The following is a 14,423-nucleotide window of genomic DNA, read 5'->3' on the forward strand; positions in this document are numbered from 1 at the left end:
CCCCTTCCCCCTAAAGAAAAAAAAAAAAAAAAAGGGGGGGGGGAGGGAATATTGTGCCAAAAAAGGGAACACTGTGAAATAACTCCAGGATTACCATTTATCCCACTATTTTAGCAGCAAAAAGGAAACAGGAGGAAGAGGGACAGAGAAAAACAAACTAAGAAAAGGAAAATGCTGATTTTTGTTAGTTTCAGCAATGCTCCCCTCCTCCCTGCCCCAGAATTTTGCATAAAAGTGAGTTTGGTTTTTATTTCCACATTTTTTTTTCCATCTAAATTACAATTTGATCAGCTCTAAAACCTACCCTGAATTTCAGGATGACTGGGATAGAGGATTGTGCCTTGGCCATATATTTAAAAGGGTTTTAAAAATCCCTAGATTCATTGTCAATCTTGATTTTAGAAAGAGCAGAAGCAGAACTGAATAACATTTTTATCTTTCCTTTCAAGTACTGTTTTTTCTTTTTTCTTGCTGTGTTTTGAGGGACCTTGAGACTTGCTACGACTCAGCTACTCTGGCTGTTGCCTTACCCGATGGTGGAGTTCAAAAATCCAGTGATCTCTGAGAACTGGGGCCAGTCAAGCTCATCGGTGAAAGCCATTGGGAGATTAGCAAATGATTTCTGAAAGAGACATTTTTAAATCAACACAGTTTCACCCTCACAAACAAAGAAATCCTTTCAGCAAACTCGAGCACTTCTTAGCTGAAGCATTAGCCAGGCACCAGCAATTGTAACTATAACTGTAGTGATAATTATTTACCCATATACTTAAAAAGTTGACTCTCGTAACATGGACACATGAAGAAATGGAGGAAGGAAGAGTAGAAAAGATCTGAACTGCATCTCCTGGTGCTCTGTAATTCTGGAAGAGCCCAGAACTCCTCCTGAGGTGGAGCATGTATTGCAGATGCACACCACTAAGGCAGTAGTTGTTCACTGCTGTCCTGTCTAAAGGTGAGTCTCCTTGGGCACTGGGACAGATGACAATATAATGACCTCAGTATATATGATAGAGGAATAATGTAAAATGCACTTGGAGCTTTCCTGTCCTCTCCAGCAGGATGAACTGTGAGCAGCTGACCCCCTAAGAACCTCTGCCTGGTCCTCACTGCAAATTGCAGTGTCATCACTGAAGCAACAGAGTCAGAAAGGCACCTAAGCACAATGGTAACCAGGGAGAAAAATGCACACGCTGCTGTAACCTTCTCATGCAAATAGATGCAACCTTTACCCTTTAATGCTTTTTCTGGTATTAGTCCCTTATAGTTACTATTTTATTTTATAAAGCGACTGCCTCTTTGAAAGCCTCTATGCAGGTGCAAGCCATGTTGCACGTTCAAAACACAGTGCCCTGTTTGTTTCTACTTTGATTTGTGAATGTGTCAAAAATCATGAAAGGCGAGGAAAAAAAAAAGGACTCGTGAAATTGCATCGCCTCAGAAGGACGACAAAAAGGAGCAAATTTGCAGCCTCTCTTAGTCTGGCGTATGTTCACAAAGACAAATGCATAAATCCAGTGTGCTCATAATGAAAAACTATTGATGAAAAAGGTAATAACCAAAAGAAGGTCAAAACACAAAATCACAGAACTCACAGGCTGGTTTAATTTGTGCAATTTATTAGCTTCATTTTCTTTTCAAGTAATAGTGAGGTTTTTTTATCCTCACTGCTGTAGACATTAAGCAGGTGAGTAATTCTTTCTCCAGGAGGGTCAGAGGTAACTGAGGAGCCACAGAAGAGACAATACTTGTAGTCCCCATCAAGTCCTCACTCCCACAAAATTATTGTTTAGGTGAATGGGAGCTATGTTTGCATATATGACTACAATTTTTAGAGGATGGAGGGAGACATGGGGGAAGGGGAGGAGAGAAAAGGGGGTTGGGGGAGAAAAAAACCCTGAAGCCAAGCTCTGAGCAGCCTAATGCACAGCAGATGCCAGTTTAAAGCATGTAACAGCATATTTGACCTACTTACAGTAGATCTGCATTAGTTACCAAGATGAAAATGGGTCTGGCTTAATTAACTTTCCATTGATTCTGTCTCATCTATATATCTATATCTATATCTATATCTATATCTATATCTATATCTATATCTATCTATCTATCTCTAATTTTATCTCTATCTATATTAATCTATATATCTGCAACTACCTACATCAATATCTATCTATATCTCTATATCTGTATCCATATCCATATAATTGATATCCATCTGTGTGTGTGTGTCCTTGTGTGTATCTGTATATATATATATATATACACGTATCTATCTGTGTATATATCCTTTTTAATTTTTTTATTTTTCTTTAAGACTGGAGAGAACTTCCAAATCTGCCTTTTTCAGATCTGATAGTTTTGTGTGCAAACAGACACTTAATCCAAGGACACAGCTAAGAGCAGAAGTGGAGGAGTACAGTATGGCTCAGCCATTTGCAATATTTGCCTCCTTGTCACTTTGCATGAAAGGAGACAGAACTATTGAAATAATAATTTAGCATACAACAAACTATATAGGAGATCTCTTATAAGTCACAAGATAAAAGAGTATAAAAAGAGCCCCGAAGTCAGAAAATATTTTTATAACAAATTGTTCTATGACCAATTCTGTAATTATTTCCCATTAGCACTCCAAAATAATATTTCATTTGACAAGTTCCAATAATTTTTAGCTGTTTGTTTGGCTTGGTTTTTTCCCTCCTTAGCTTAAATATGAATTAGCCAGAACCTAATTGAGTTGCAAATTGGTTTGGAAAGGAACATGTGAGCCCAGAATTACAGTTGCATTTGAAAACTGTATACATGTTTAGTATTGACACTGTTCCAGGAAAGCACTTAAAGCCAGACTTTGAAGATATTCAAGACCAAAGGGTGAAGATGAGTAGTCAATGGAAATTTCAGATGAATGCTAGACCTTGAATGCTGCAGGGATGTAGTCTGGAAAGCATGGTCTAACAGACTGCATGTCGCTTAATCTCGGATGCAAATGTGTCCCACTCTAGAGGTGGTTCTATGTTGACTTTTAGCTTAAAACTAAACACAGCTTTGTTTAAATACCATTCTCTAGACTATTCTGGCTGAGAAACCGTGCTTCAGCCTACGTGCCAGATTTTAGCATAGAATTATTAGAAAGTTATTCCAGCCTAGCTCCAAATGCTGCATTTTAGCCTCAAATGCTCTAGGTCTGTCTAATTTCAAGGGAACACCCTTAACATTTACATGTGCCCTACCTTGAAATACATCTTCCCAAATCTCCCACTTCTTTTGCACTGGGCAGCCAAAGCCATGGCTGATGTTAAATAAACACACCAAGCTGCACTGAACCAAGTTAGCTTAAATGGAAGAAGGTGCTGGACTGCTATAGCAGGAGATTTTCAAAATCAGGACATAAAAGGGCATTGGAAACCTAACACTCACATTAGCCTTTAGAAATAGCAGTTGCAGAAATCCTAAAAGCAGTAAAGTATCCCTATGTGCCAGCACCAAGTATCACAGACCCATTTACTTATTCTGACTGAAAAAGGAAGCCTTATTGCTCTTGAGGAAAGCACAGCCTATCTCTTTAAAAAGCATGTATGGCATTTCTACTCTTCAAAGCTGCAGGGGACATATTTTCAAAATTAGCAACATTATTACCTTATTTCCCCCCAAATGTAGAGTCTTAGTCATCACAATACTAGCTGGGAGAAACTTGCCTGCAACTCACTGGATGTAGAGGGAAGATAGAGAATGTTTTTAATAAGATCTTCATAGATCAAACTCCTGTTTTTTCTGGTGGTGGAACAAAAAGAAATCAGTGGGATAATTGTTTGGGATATTCTCAACCCACATTTAAATAAATGTTGAATTATTTTAATAGGAAATGTATAGTATGAAAGAGCTCTTTAATGAAACCTGAGAACTCCATGAGTTTGTGGGCAAATAGGTATTTACTGGATTACAGTTATTTTTCTCTTTATTCAGCATGAAATAGAGATCCAAGAGGTTTAAAAGGCATCTTCCTAGAAAGGGTATAATTTCCAGCACATTTATAAATACAGTGCTTCTATCTCTGGATAAAATTGTCTCTAAAATGAGATTTTAAAGTAAGCTTCTCTCCCAGACATACAACAGAAAAATGCTGCATTTAGTAGCTATTTGGAAGTAAATTGTAAGCAGATGGACAGAACAGCAGGAGCACAATATCCATCACTAGACACACCAATGTTTTCAACATTAGCTTTCTGCAAAAACCACCCCCCTCAAAAAAACCCCAAACCTCAGTATTTCTTCTACTTTTCTAAATCTCACCAAGTGCTCGTCTACTGCATTACACTTCCCTTTTAGTGTCTGAATTTTCAGGTCAAAGGAATGAACATTCAGCTAAATTTTGCTGAACATTTTAAAATTAAAAAAGCCTGGCAAACCCAAAACCTTTCGACAAGCAGAAAGCCAAAATAAAGTGCCTCATCCCCTTCTTACAGCTGTATAATTTTCTACCTGTAATTTTATATTGAGTGTTCAAAATCAAGGTACCTGTGACTTCCCCTAGTGCTACATAGAGTGGGCTGGTTTTTTTTGTTGTTTGGGTTTTTTTGTTAACTGGAAAAAGAACATGCCTGAGCTATAGCTTTCAAAGATGTGTCCACCTCGTGATGGTAATTTTTCACACCAAGTAGTGTCACGTACGCACTGTACATGGGAAGAACATAGTCTGTAAGAGGGGTGACAACTGTATTTGTGAGTGGATAAAGGCTTTGGAAACAGCACTTGAAAACATGAGTCCCTACTCTAACACAGTGCACATCTAAAGCTTGGTGCCAGACCAAATGGGCATAGAGTGCCTGCAGCTGTGTCAGTGCATGCAAGCTGACGTTCATCTGCTTGTGTGTTCACTCCCACAGAACAGCCTCCTGGACAATGCACGAACGTGATTGAGGTCTCTGTATTTGGTCACTTAAGTTTAAGAAACGAGGAAGACCAGGAAGGCACTGGGGGACTTGATATGGGACAAGTGAATGATGCAGCTTGATGCATACCTTGACATGGGATGTATGACAGGGGCACGTCACCCTGTACTGGATTAGACACAAGGGTATTTTGTGAGAGGCCAGGGCAGTAAGTTCCCAGTTAGACAAGGAAATCCAAAATCCAGCATATAACAGCTTCCCAACAACAGTCTTAGATACAACGGAACAGGGATCTGAATTCCAAAGTTGTTCAGCCCAAACACCCATTCCATTCACCCTCGTGTTGATCATCTGGTTACCCTGGTTACATCCTGAGACTGCTTCAGTGAGGAAATTTCTCATTCACCTTCTCTTCCTTCACTCATTGTTACTGCTCCTTTACATTGTACACTGTGTGCAGCACAATCGGGGAAAGCAACTATTCTGCAGACCCTCTTGACTAAATTCTCAGCAACTCTCCTGGAAAATTACTTCCCCATCTAATGAGCAGGAATTAACAGGAATTAACAGCTGCCACTGATGTGGTGCTGATTAACAGAAGAGGCCAACAAATTGTTAACAAGTGTAAATTTCTTTACACCTGTGTATGTAAATATGTGTATGTGTGAACATGTATAAGGATAAATACAAATTCTATAAATAGATACGTAAAAATGTAGAAAAGCACTAAAGAAAAAAATATTTAATAAATATTAATTCAAAGGCAAATAACTTAACTCTTCTACACCATAAAAATCCAGGGGAGAGGGGAAAAGTCAATTTCCATGTAGAGTGAGATTCCATTGAAATGGAAATTAAACTTTTTAGTTGACTCTATTATTGACTGTGGAGAAAACTGTTTGATAAACTAATTTTTCTATGTGTCTTATCAAAGAAATTTTGGCAGAATCAAAGTGAAATATCTTGAGTTTGATAACATGGGGAACAGCAGGTGTATGAGGCTAATGGGTTATCCTCCCCTCAGAGCCCTAACTTCAAATTCTTACTGTGGTCCCAAACTAAGGATGTTTTCTGTAAGATTAGGACATACACTCTCCTCACTCTGATCACAAAACTGCCCCTACATCTGCTCAGAAATTCTCCTCAAAGAAAGCCTCACACTGCAAAAGGATGGAAGACAGTTAATTTGTTAATTAAACGTAGAGATGAAGATCATTTGCCAGTGATATTTAATACTACACATCAAGAGACAAGAGTGTTGCACCTTCACAACCCCAAGGCAGCTGAATCATTGTCACTACCAATCTACACACAGAAAGCAAGACACAGAGGACAAGCAAGCAGAAGAGGCAGTGACAAAGTCTGAATTAGATCAGATTTTATTTTTTTTTGTTAGCACTTTTATGCTCAGGTGACAGCTCTCTTACTTAAGGTGAGCTGCAAGTTAAATAACTTTTTACTATTGCTAGAATTTAAACACAAAATACTAGCTTTTTAAATGACTGAACTCTCTGTATCTCTGCATTAATATTTAGCTGCTGAACTTTTGCCAGGTTGGTAGGAAAGCTTGCAGATAATCCTAGAAATGAACCTGTGTTTTCCTATCTCATGAATCTCACATAGACACTTGGGTAGCTGTGAACTGCACTACCATGGAGCTCAGACTGCAAGTCCTGCACAGTAAATAGCCCAGCCCTGCTCTGTCCTGGGTAGCTATAATCAACTTTTTCAGGTTCCTCTGCATTATTAATATATCCTGAAAAGCTGCCAGACCAGAATGCCATAATTTTATATGGCCTTTGCACCAGTACAATCAATTAATGACCCAGGTGGAGGCAAAAGGAACCTGGCCTTCTGAATGTAAACAAGCATGGACCAGCTTTTAGGAGGCTAGCCTGGTAGAAGATCTTGCAAGTATAACTAAGACTCTCACACAAGATCACCCAGTGAATGGTTCAGACAGATAGAAGCAGCCAAATGTGTGGAGCCAGTGCAGCAGCCTTGGTAGTGAGGCCACGGTCTGAGCCATGGTCATCATCCAGACAACCAGGTCCTTAGGTAGGTGACTGCTGCCAAAGCCCAGAGCTAGGCTAGGTGTGCTTTCCTGACAAGAAGTTCTCCTTGCAAAGGTTCACAGCCAGATTTGCCTCATTTGCACCCCACCACTTGGTTTTATTTTCTAGCTGTGAAATGCTGCCCCATTGCCTGACCTCCTCTGGTGGAAGAGGCATGCTCATGCACCTGCAGCATCACACACCAGGCAGTGTCCTAACTGCAATGGAAGAGTCTGTGGGCAGCTTGCCTTCAGTACCAGCAGTTATATCACCTATCTGACCTTGCCTTTACCTACACATGCAGCAAAAAGTTCTCACATGAACATCCTTTTTACCTTAAAGTAGAAACTATGAATGAAGTTGTTTTCTTCCAAGAAAAATGCTACAAAACCTCTAAAGACCAGAGAGCTGAAGAACCTCCTCCATGGGTCAGATATGTATGGTGCGCCATAACCCTGTCAGAGGTCTTTCTGTTGCTGCCCAGCTCAGGGCACCCAGTGTCTGAAGGGACACAAGGTTATCTATCCTATCCTCTTATACCTTCTTCTGCTAGCTCTAACAAGTGGTATTTTAAACACTGTCTCAATGCATCCCTTTCTTACTGGACTCAGAACAGATCCCAGCCCTGCTGTCTTGTACTGCTGCACAAGAGATGTCTCTCCTGGTACTGACCTGCAGTGGCTCTAATGCTGCGTGTGAATTCCAGGCTTCTTTTTTACTTACTCATGCATTGTATTTAGCTTCTCCAATACCAGTCATGTATTTATTTATTTTTTTATTTTATACACTGTGAGTGGAGTGACTACAGAAGGCCAGAGAGTGAAGACATCTCTCTTTGTCCTCCTTGCCCCAGTTCAGGGCACTAGTTCTAACCTGGAGTCACCTTGTTTTGTAAAGTAAAGAAGCTCACTTCCAACAAGCCCTTGATCTTCACCACATGCTGCACAGATGAAGATGAGTACTTAGAGAATATAATTACTGGGTCTCACTTGCTTAGAGAGCACCAGTTCCATTCCCATGCAAGTTGCTTTCTACCTATCAGACAGTAACAAGGTGCCATCAAAATTCACCTCATAACCTCCACTCCAGCTCCTGACCTTGAAGCTTCTACCTCTGCTCACCATTACAAGCCCATGATCTATCCAACTAATGGACCAGTGAGCTTCAAGCAAGAGAAACTCTTTCTAAACCTTCATCATAGTGATAATAAAATGCTGACACAGTCTAAAACTATTCTTGCCTCCATGGATGTGCTACCAGAATCATCATCACCATCAGTATTATTACCATCTTTATTAGACAAGATAATCTCAACTATCATTAGTGCTAATTTATTATGCTCATCATCAGCTCTGTCATCAGTGTCATTCATCTAATTGTTGCTCATAAACCTTTAACAAAGAAAAACAATGGCTAATCTGCAACATTTTAATCAGCTCAGCTCTTGGAGCAAAAATGGGAAACTGCATTAAACTCTCAGACCTCCAACAGCCCTGTAACTACTGACAATTTGGAATCAGTATTGTTCTCCAGAAAAATGTCCATATCCTCTTTCACAGAGGCCAGTGAGGAAGTAGCAGGTTTTCACCAGGAAAGGTGGAGAGCAATGATCTCTCTGCTCACCCATGTGCAACAGACCCTTGAGCAAAGAAGGACAATGCACAGTACTCCCTGGCTACGGACTGACCCTGGCTTGGGATAGGAAACAACAGCAAAGGGCAGGAGCACACCTGTGTGTTTACCTCCATTCTCCAACTGCAATTTGCTGGAATGATCTTTTCCTCTCAATTATTTCATTCCACGCCAGTGAACTGCAACAGCTGAGGCTCAGCATAATTCAGAGTCAGGCACATTTTGTTGTTTGAAAATGGGAAATGCTGGGATATTGCCCAAAGATAGACACCAGTATGGTAGTGATATTTTATGGTCACTACCAAAACTCTTTCCTTTTGGATGCCCTGCAGATGTATTTGTGCAACAAACCTCAAAGCCTCCACACTGGAGACACTAGATCTATTTTCCATATGCCACTGATGATGTAAAACAATCCAGGACACATAATTTCAAAGTCAGATACCTAAACTAGAACCTCCTGGACTGTCAGCAGGGTCACTTCTGAAACACTTGCACAGCAAGGAGCCATACCAACAAGCCTGCTCATGACAGAACTGATCCCACAGACAACACATGACTCCTCAGGCTGTGGCCACATGTGTGGAAAGCCAGATGTCCTGGTTTGTGTCTCTAGCACAGCACGGAGCCACTGAAGCCAAACTCTTCCCTGACCCAAGTGCACAGATGTTGGAGGAGCAGTAGCACCAGGCTTTGCTTTTTTATCTTCAGAAGAGAAGCTGTGAGAGAGCATGGACACACACATGAGACCATGACTATAAATTCCAGTGCCACGAGGCATCATGCACTTGTTCCCATTTGGCAAGATGTGGCAGAGGGGAGAAAGCAACTAGCAACCCACAGCAGAGTGATTTTGGCAACTCAAACATGATTCCTCACCGCTGACATCTGTGTGACAGTCATCCACTCGGGAGGGATGTGGAAGTGAGCGCCAGCCGAGTCTCCCAACAGAACAACCCCTTGTGAGTCTGCACCTAGTGAACACATTTTATTAGTCACAAAGAGCAAACCAAAACAGAGGGTGGAGAGCAACGCTTGAAGAGCAACAGCAATGGCAGCTGGTGTAGTCAGGGGGTGACTGGCTACACCACCCTTTTTCAGCACGTGGCTGAAATGCTCAGACCCTGCAATGGGGATTTAGCTCTGTCTGCAGCAAAACCTGACTAACAGGCATGAAAAACAGGGAGAGGTCTTGCTAATCAGAAAAAGTCCCAGCTGCATTCAAGGATGGATGCGTTGTTTCAGGAAAGGCTCTGTTGTGCAGCTGACATTTATTTTTACTACCCATAGAATATGTATTAAAATGTATTTAAACATTATGGGAAATTGGATTACTCAGGAAATTGCTCAGAGCTCCTTATAACAGAATTGGGTGGCGGATATGCTATTAATATGAGTATTTCTGCTAGAACAATCTGGCTGGTTTATAATCAATGTTAGCATTTGTAGATTGCCTTTCATCTAAAAAATGTCTCACCAGGCAATGGTTCATCCCCAGGATGCTGATTTAAATGTAAGCAAGGTGAGCGGCAACTGTAGCCATGGCTATGTAACGGGGGTGTTATTTGTACATATGTGTATATGCAGGCACAGAATCATGGAATCACAGAATCTTAGGGGTTGGAAGGGACCTTGAAAGATCATCCAGTCCAACCCCCTTGCCAGAGCAGGGTCACCCAGAGCACATCACACAGGAACGTGGCCAGGTGGGTTTTGAATGTCTCCAGCAAAGGAGACTCCACAACCTCCCTGGGCAGCCTGTTCCAGTGTCACTGTCACAGTAAAGAAGTTTTTTCTGATGTTTACGTGGAACCTACTATGTTCCAGTTTGCACCCATTGCCCCTTGTCCTATCACTGGACATCACTGAAAAAAGCCTGGCTCTATCCTCCTGTCACTTGCCCTTAACATATTTGTAAACTTTGATGAGGACACCCCTCAGTGTCCTCCAAGCTAAAAAGACCCAGCTCCCTCAGCCTCTCATAAGGGAGATGTTCCACTCCCTTAATCATCTTTGTAGCTCTGTGCTGGACTCTTTCAAGCAGTTCCCTGTCCTTCTTGAACTGAGGGGCCCAGCACTGGACACAATATTCCAGATGTGGCCTCACCAATGCAGAATAGAGGGGGAGGAGAACCTCTCTTGACGGAATAACCGCACCCTTTCTAATGCACCCCAGGATGCCATTGGCCTTCTTGGCCACAAGGATACATTGCTGCTCATGGTCATCCTCCTGTCTACCAGGACCCCCAGGTCCCTTTCTCCTACACTGCTCTCCAGCAGATCAGCCCCCAACCTGTACTGGTACATGAGGTTGTTCTTCCCCAGATGCAAGACTTTACACTTCCCCTTGTTGAACTTCATCAGGTTTCTCCCTGCCCAGCTCTCCAGCCTGTCCAGGTCTCACTGAATGGCAGCACAGCCTTCTGGTGTGTCAGCCACTCCTCCCAGTTTAGTGTCATCAGCAAACTTGCTGAGGGAACACTCTGTTCCCTCATCCAGGTCATTGATGAAAACATTGATCAACACTGGTCCCTGTACTGGTCCCCTGAGGGACTCCACTAGTCACAGACCTCCAGCTAGATTCTGTTCCATTGACCACAACTGTCTGACTTCTTCCTTTCAACCAGCTCATGATCCACCTCACAACCTGATCATCAAGACCACCCTTCCTGCACCCACATGACTGCCAGGGAGATCAGGCAATGGTATCACTTCACCTTTTAAGGCCTTCCTTGGAAAAGTATCAGCATCACTGCTGGCACAATTGCTGCCATTTACAACAAATGGACACACACGGGGATTAAACTGCTATCCTGAGTTCTCTGGGTTAGGCTTCAGGGACCACAGAAGATGCAGAGATGATACCTCCAGTTGTTGGTGTCCCTGATCTGTGTATTTCAACTTAATAACTGAGCTAGCTTTTAACAGGAAATTACCAGCAGTTTGTGCTTTTGATGTTTCATCTTTGCCCATCCTCCAGATTAAAAAATAAAATAATTAATTATTTTGCCATTTTGCCTTTCTCATGAAGTTGTACAACTTGTTGTCTTTCCCCTCCATTGGCAATGACCATGAAAATACTAAAATATTTATGAAAAGAATATAAAAAAATATTGTTTTTTGCACTGACTGTAAAGATTTACCTTTGCAGAATTTCTCCTCATAGGGAATTCCATCTTTTGGATCCACACCCTGTTGAAGGAGAAAAAGGGCAGATGAGAGTATCTGTGTCGGGCCTGAAAAATGGCAGTGCAAAACAGAGGCTGAGGATTCAGCTGGTCTTGAACGTTTGCTGCAGAAAGCACTGCATCATGATAATGATGTTTTCCATTACATTATTTTAGTAAGTGCATGTACATTTAAATTAATTATAATAGCTATAATTTAAATAATCATAAGCATCAGTAAATAAACTTTGCTCATAACTTCTTCCCCTATGTTTCCTTGGTTTTTAATAAATACAGGTATATTACTGGGAATATCAAAAGTACTAAATAAATAGGAGTAATCCAAATCAGTTAATAAACCAGAATACATGAAAAATTAATATTTGCAGAATAATTTAAAAGGAGGAAATAAAAGAGAAGCTGCAACCAGGAAGAAAGTGTAAGATCTAACTTCATTTACTTACCCATATGCCATTGCAGTTAGAGTCACTTTTTGCATCCCAGTTAACAGGACTGCAAAAGGATAGAAAGTGTTACAGAAAATAAAGCAAAAGGGGATTTTGAGGAAATCAAATCCTTGTTGTCACTTTTCACTAGGAATATAAAATAATTAGAAACTCTTTTCTGCACAGAAGGGTGTTTTTTTTTCCCCCATTTTGAATCTAGCAGAGGTGATTTTTTTTTTCCTAGCAAAACACAGTATTAGTTTAAAGTTAATATTGAAAGTTGCTGAATGAAATTTACCATTTTAGTTTGCATATTCACTTAGGACAAGTGAATAGGAATGATTTTTTTTGCAGAAGACAGATCCTTTTCCTTTGCCCTTTTCCTTGCTTTTAAGTGTTCTCTAAAATCCACCAAGTCACTCACACCAAATTCAGTGCAGGGTAACAAAGATTTGCTCTGGCCTGTAACACAATGTAATGAGCTCAGGCCTCTTTTACAGGGAGACTCCAACTCTTCAGTCTGGGACTACACACGGATTCTGCAGTCCCACTTCTGCTAATGCAGGTGTGCTGTCCAGGCTGATGGCACACCATTCTTCCAAGCCCACACCCTTAAACTCAGCTTATCTGGTCACAACCCAGTTTATGTCTAGGCTTTAAAAACAGTCCTGATCAAACTCTTCCTAACAAACCCTTGACAGAGGAGACCTCCATTTTTGAAAGAGTATTTTGAGCACAGAGTAAAATAGCAAAAGCAGGGGACCTTGTTCAAAGCCACCCTGTTACAGAATCACAGAGTGGTGGGGGTTGGAAAGGACCTCTGTAGATCATCTAGTCCAACCTCCCTGCTAGAGCAGAATCCCATACAGCAGATCACACAGGAAAACATCCAGGCAGGTTTTGAGTGTCTCCAGGTACAGAGACTTCACAACTGCCCTGGGCAGCCTGTTCCAGTGCTCTGTTACCCTCAGAGTAAAAAGGTTTTTGTCTTATATTTAGGTTAAACCTCCTGTTTACCAGTTCATGACCACTGTCCCTTGTTCTGTCACTGGACACCACTGAGAAGAGTTGGGGCCCATCCTCCTGACACCCACCCTTTAGATATTTATAAGCATTAATGAGATCCTCCCTCAGCCTCCGTTTCTTTAGGCTAAACAGACCCAGCTCTCCTGCCCTTTCTTCATATGGTACATGCACCAATCCCTTAATCATTAGTGGCCCCGTGCTGGTTTTTCTCCAAGCTCTCTGTTTCAGGCATGCATGGAAGTTCATGCTCAGGCAGCTGGGAGGTATTCTCCTAGAGGATACTAATATTTAGCACATATTTGGCTCTGTAGTTCATAACACAAGGAATGAATGCTGGAGCTCAGCAGCCAGCCACAAGCACAGAGTAGGCACAGCCCACATTAGCTCAAGTGGCAGAAGGCTGTTAAACCACAGTGGCTTGGTTCTCCTTCCCACCTTCAGTCCCTGACCAGTTTTGGCTGCAGACACTAGAGAAAGGGACAGAAACCTGTGAACCGCCCCTCAGGCCAACGCACCCCATCCCCGGTCTTGACCATCCCCTCTTATCTCCATCACAGCAAAATCAAGCAATGAGAAAGGCTGTATTCTCTTAGAGTATGGCCAAAGCCTAATATGGAGCTCACTCATGGAACCACAATTAGCAGGAAGTCTTTAAAATAATGAAAAGTTTTACCGTCTGCCAGGGTACACGGTGGTGTTTTTGTCATTGCAGTCTCTGCCTCGCCAGTGATAGCCCCTCAATGTCTGAAAGCCCAAAGCACACAGACAGGGTGCTCATTGTTACTCCTGCACTTTTAATTTAAAATATCTAAAATGAGAATCTAACTCAAGGTGCAGGAATAAAACCCAGTAAAGGGGTTGTATCCCTGAGTCCCTTTACTAAGCTTTAATAAATGGCCCCTTGCACACTTTGGTGCAGAAATAAGACAAGCTGGCAATTTAATTTGGTTTTTTTATATGACTTTACTTCACCTCTTATTAATTCAGTAAACAGACCACTCAGCAGCAGAGCAATTTGCTTCTGCAGGGAGCAGGGAGCACAGCTTTATGTGTGCATGTCCCCAGGTGGCATAAATGAATGATTGTTTTTCAAGTAGAAAAAAAGCTCCTGTTATGACAAAAAAGCTCTCTATTGACTTCACTCCTATATCTATTTTCACATGAATGAATAAGGCTTTGCAAAAAGTAGGAGGAATCTCATAGACATTC

At 41.5% G+C, this 14,423-nt stretch overlaps 1 protein-coding gene across 1 annotated transcript in view; it reads right to left on the bottom strand.

The window, feature by feature from the left end:
• Positions 1 to 14,423, bottom strand: part of AOAH (acyloxyacyl hydrolase (neutrophil)) — an 80,073-nt gene that overhangs the window by 31,162 nt on the left and 34,488 nt on the right. The window contains exons 9-13 of the mRNA XM_010002151.1: positions 13,888 to 13,958; positions 12,207 to 12,255; positions 11,719 to 11,767; positions 9,455 to 9,549; positions 531 to 622 (exon numbers count right to left, since the gene is read on the bottom strand). Coding sequence (XP_010000453.1) covers positions 531 to 622; positions 9,455 to 9,549; positions 11,719 to 11,767; positions 12,207 to 12,255; positions 13,888 to 13,958 — 356 coding nt within the window. The remainder of the gene's footprint in view (positions 1 to 530; positions 623 to 9,454; positions 9,550 to 11,718; positions 11,768 to 12,206; positions 12,256 to 13,887; positions 13,959 to 14,423) is intronic.

Source organism: Chaetura pelagica, unplaced genomic scaffold (genome assembly GCF_000747805.2).
Source record: "Chaetura pelagica isolate M959 unplaced genomic scaffold, ChaPel_1.0 scaffold417, whole genome shotgun sequence".
Classification (NCBI taxonomy): domain Eukaryota; kingdom Metazoa; phylum Chordata; class Aves; order Apodiformes; family Apodidae; genus Chaetura; species Chaetura pelagica.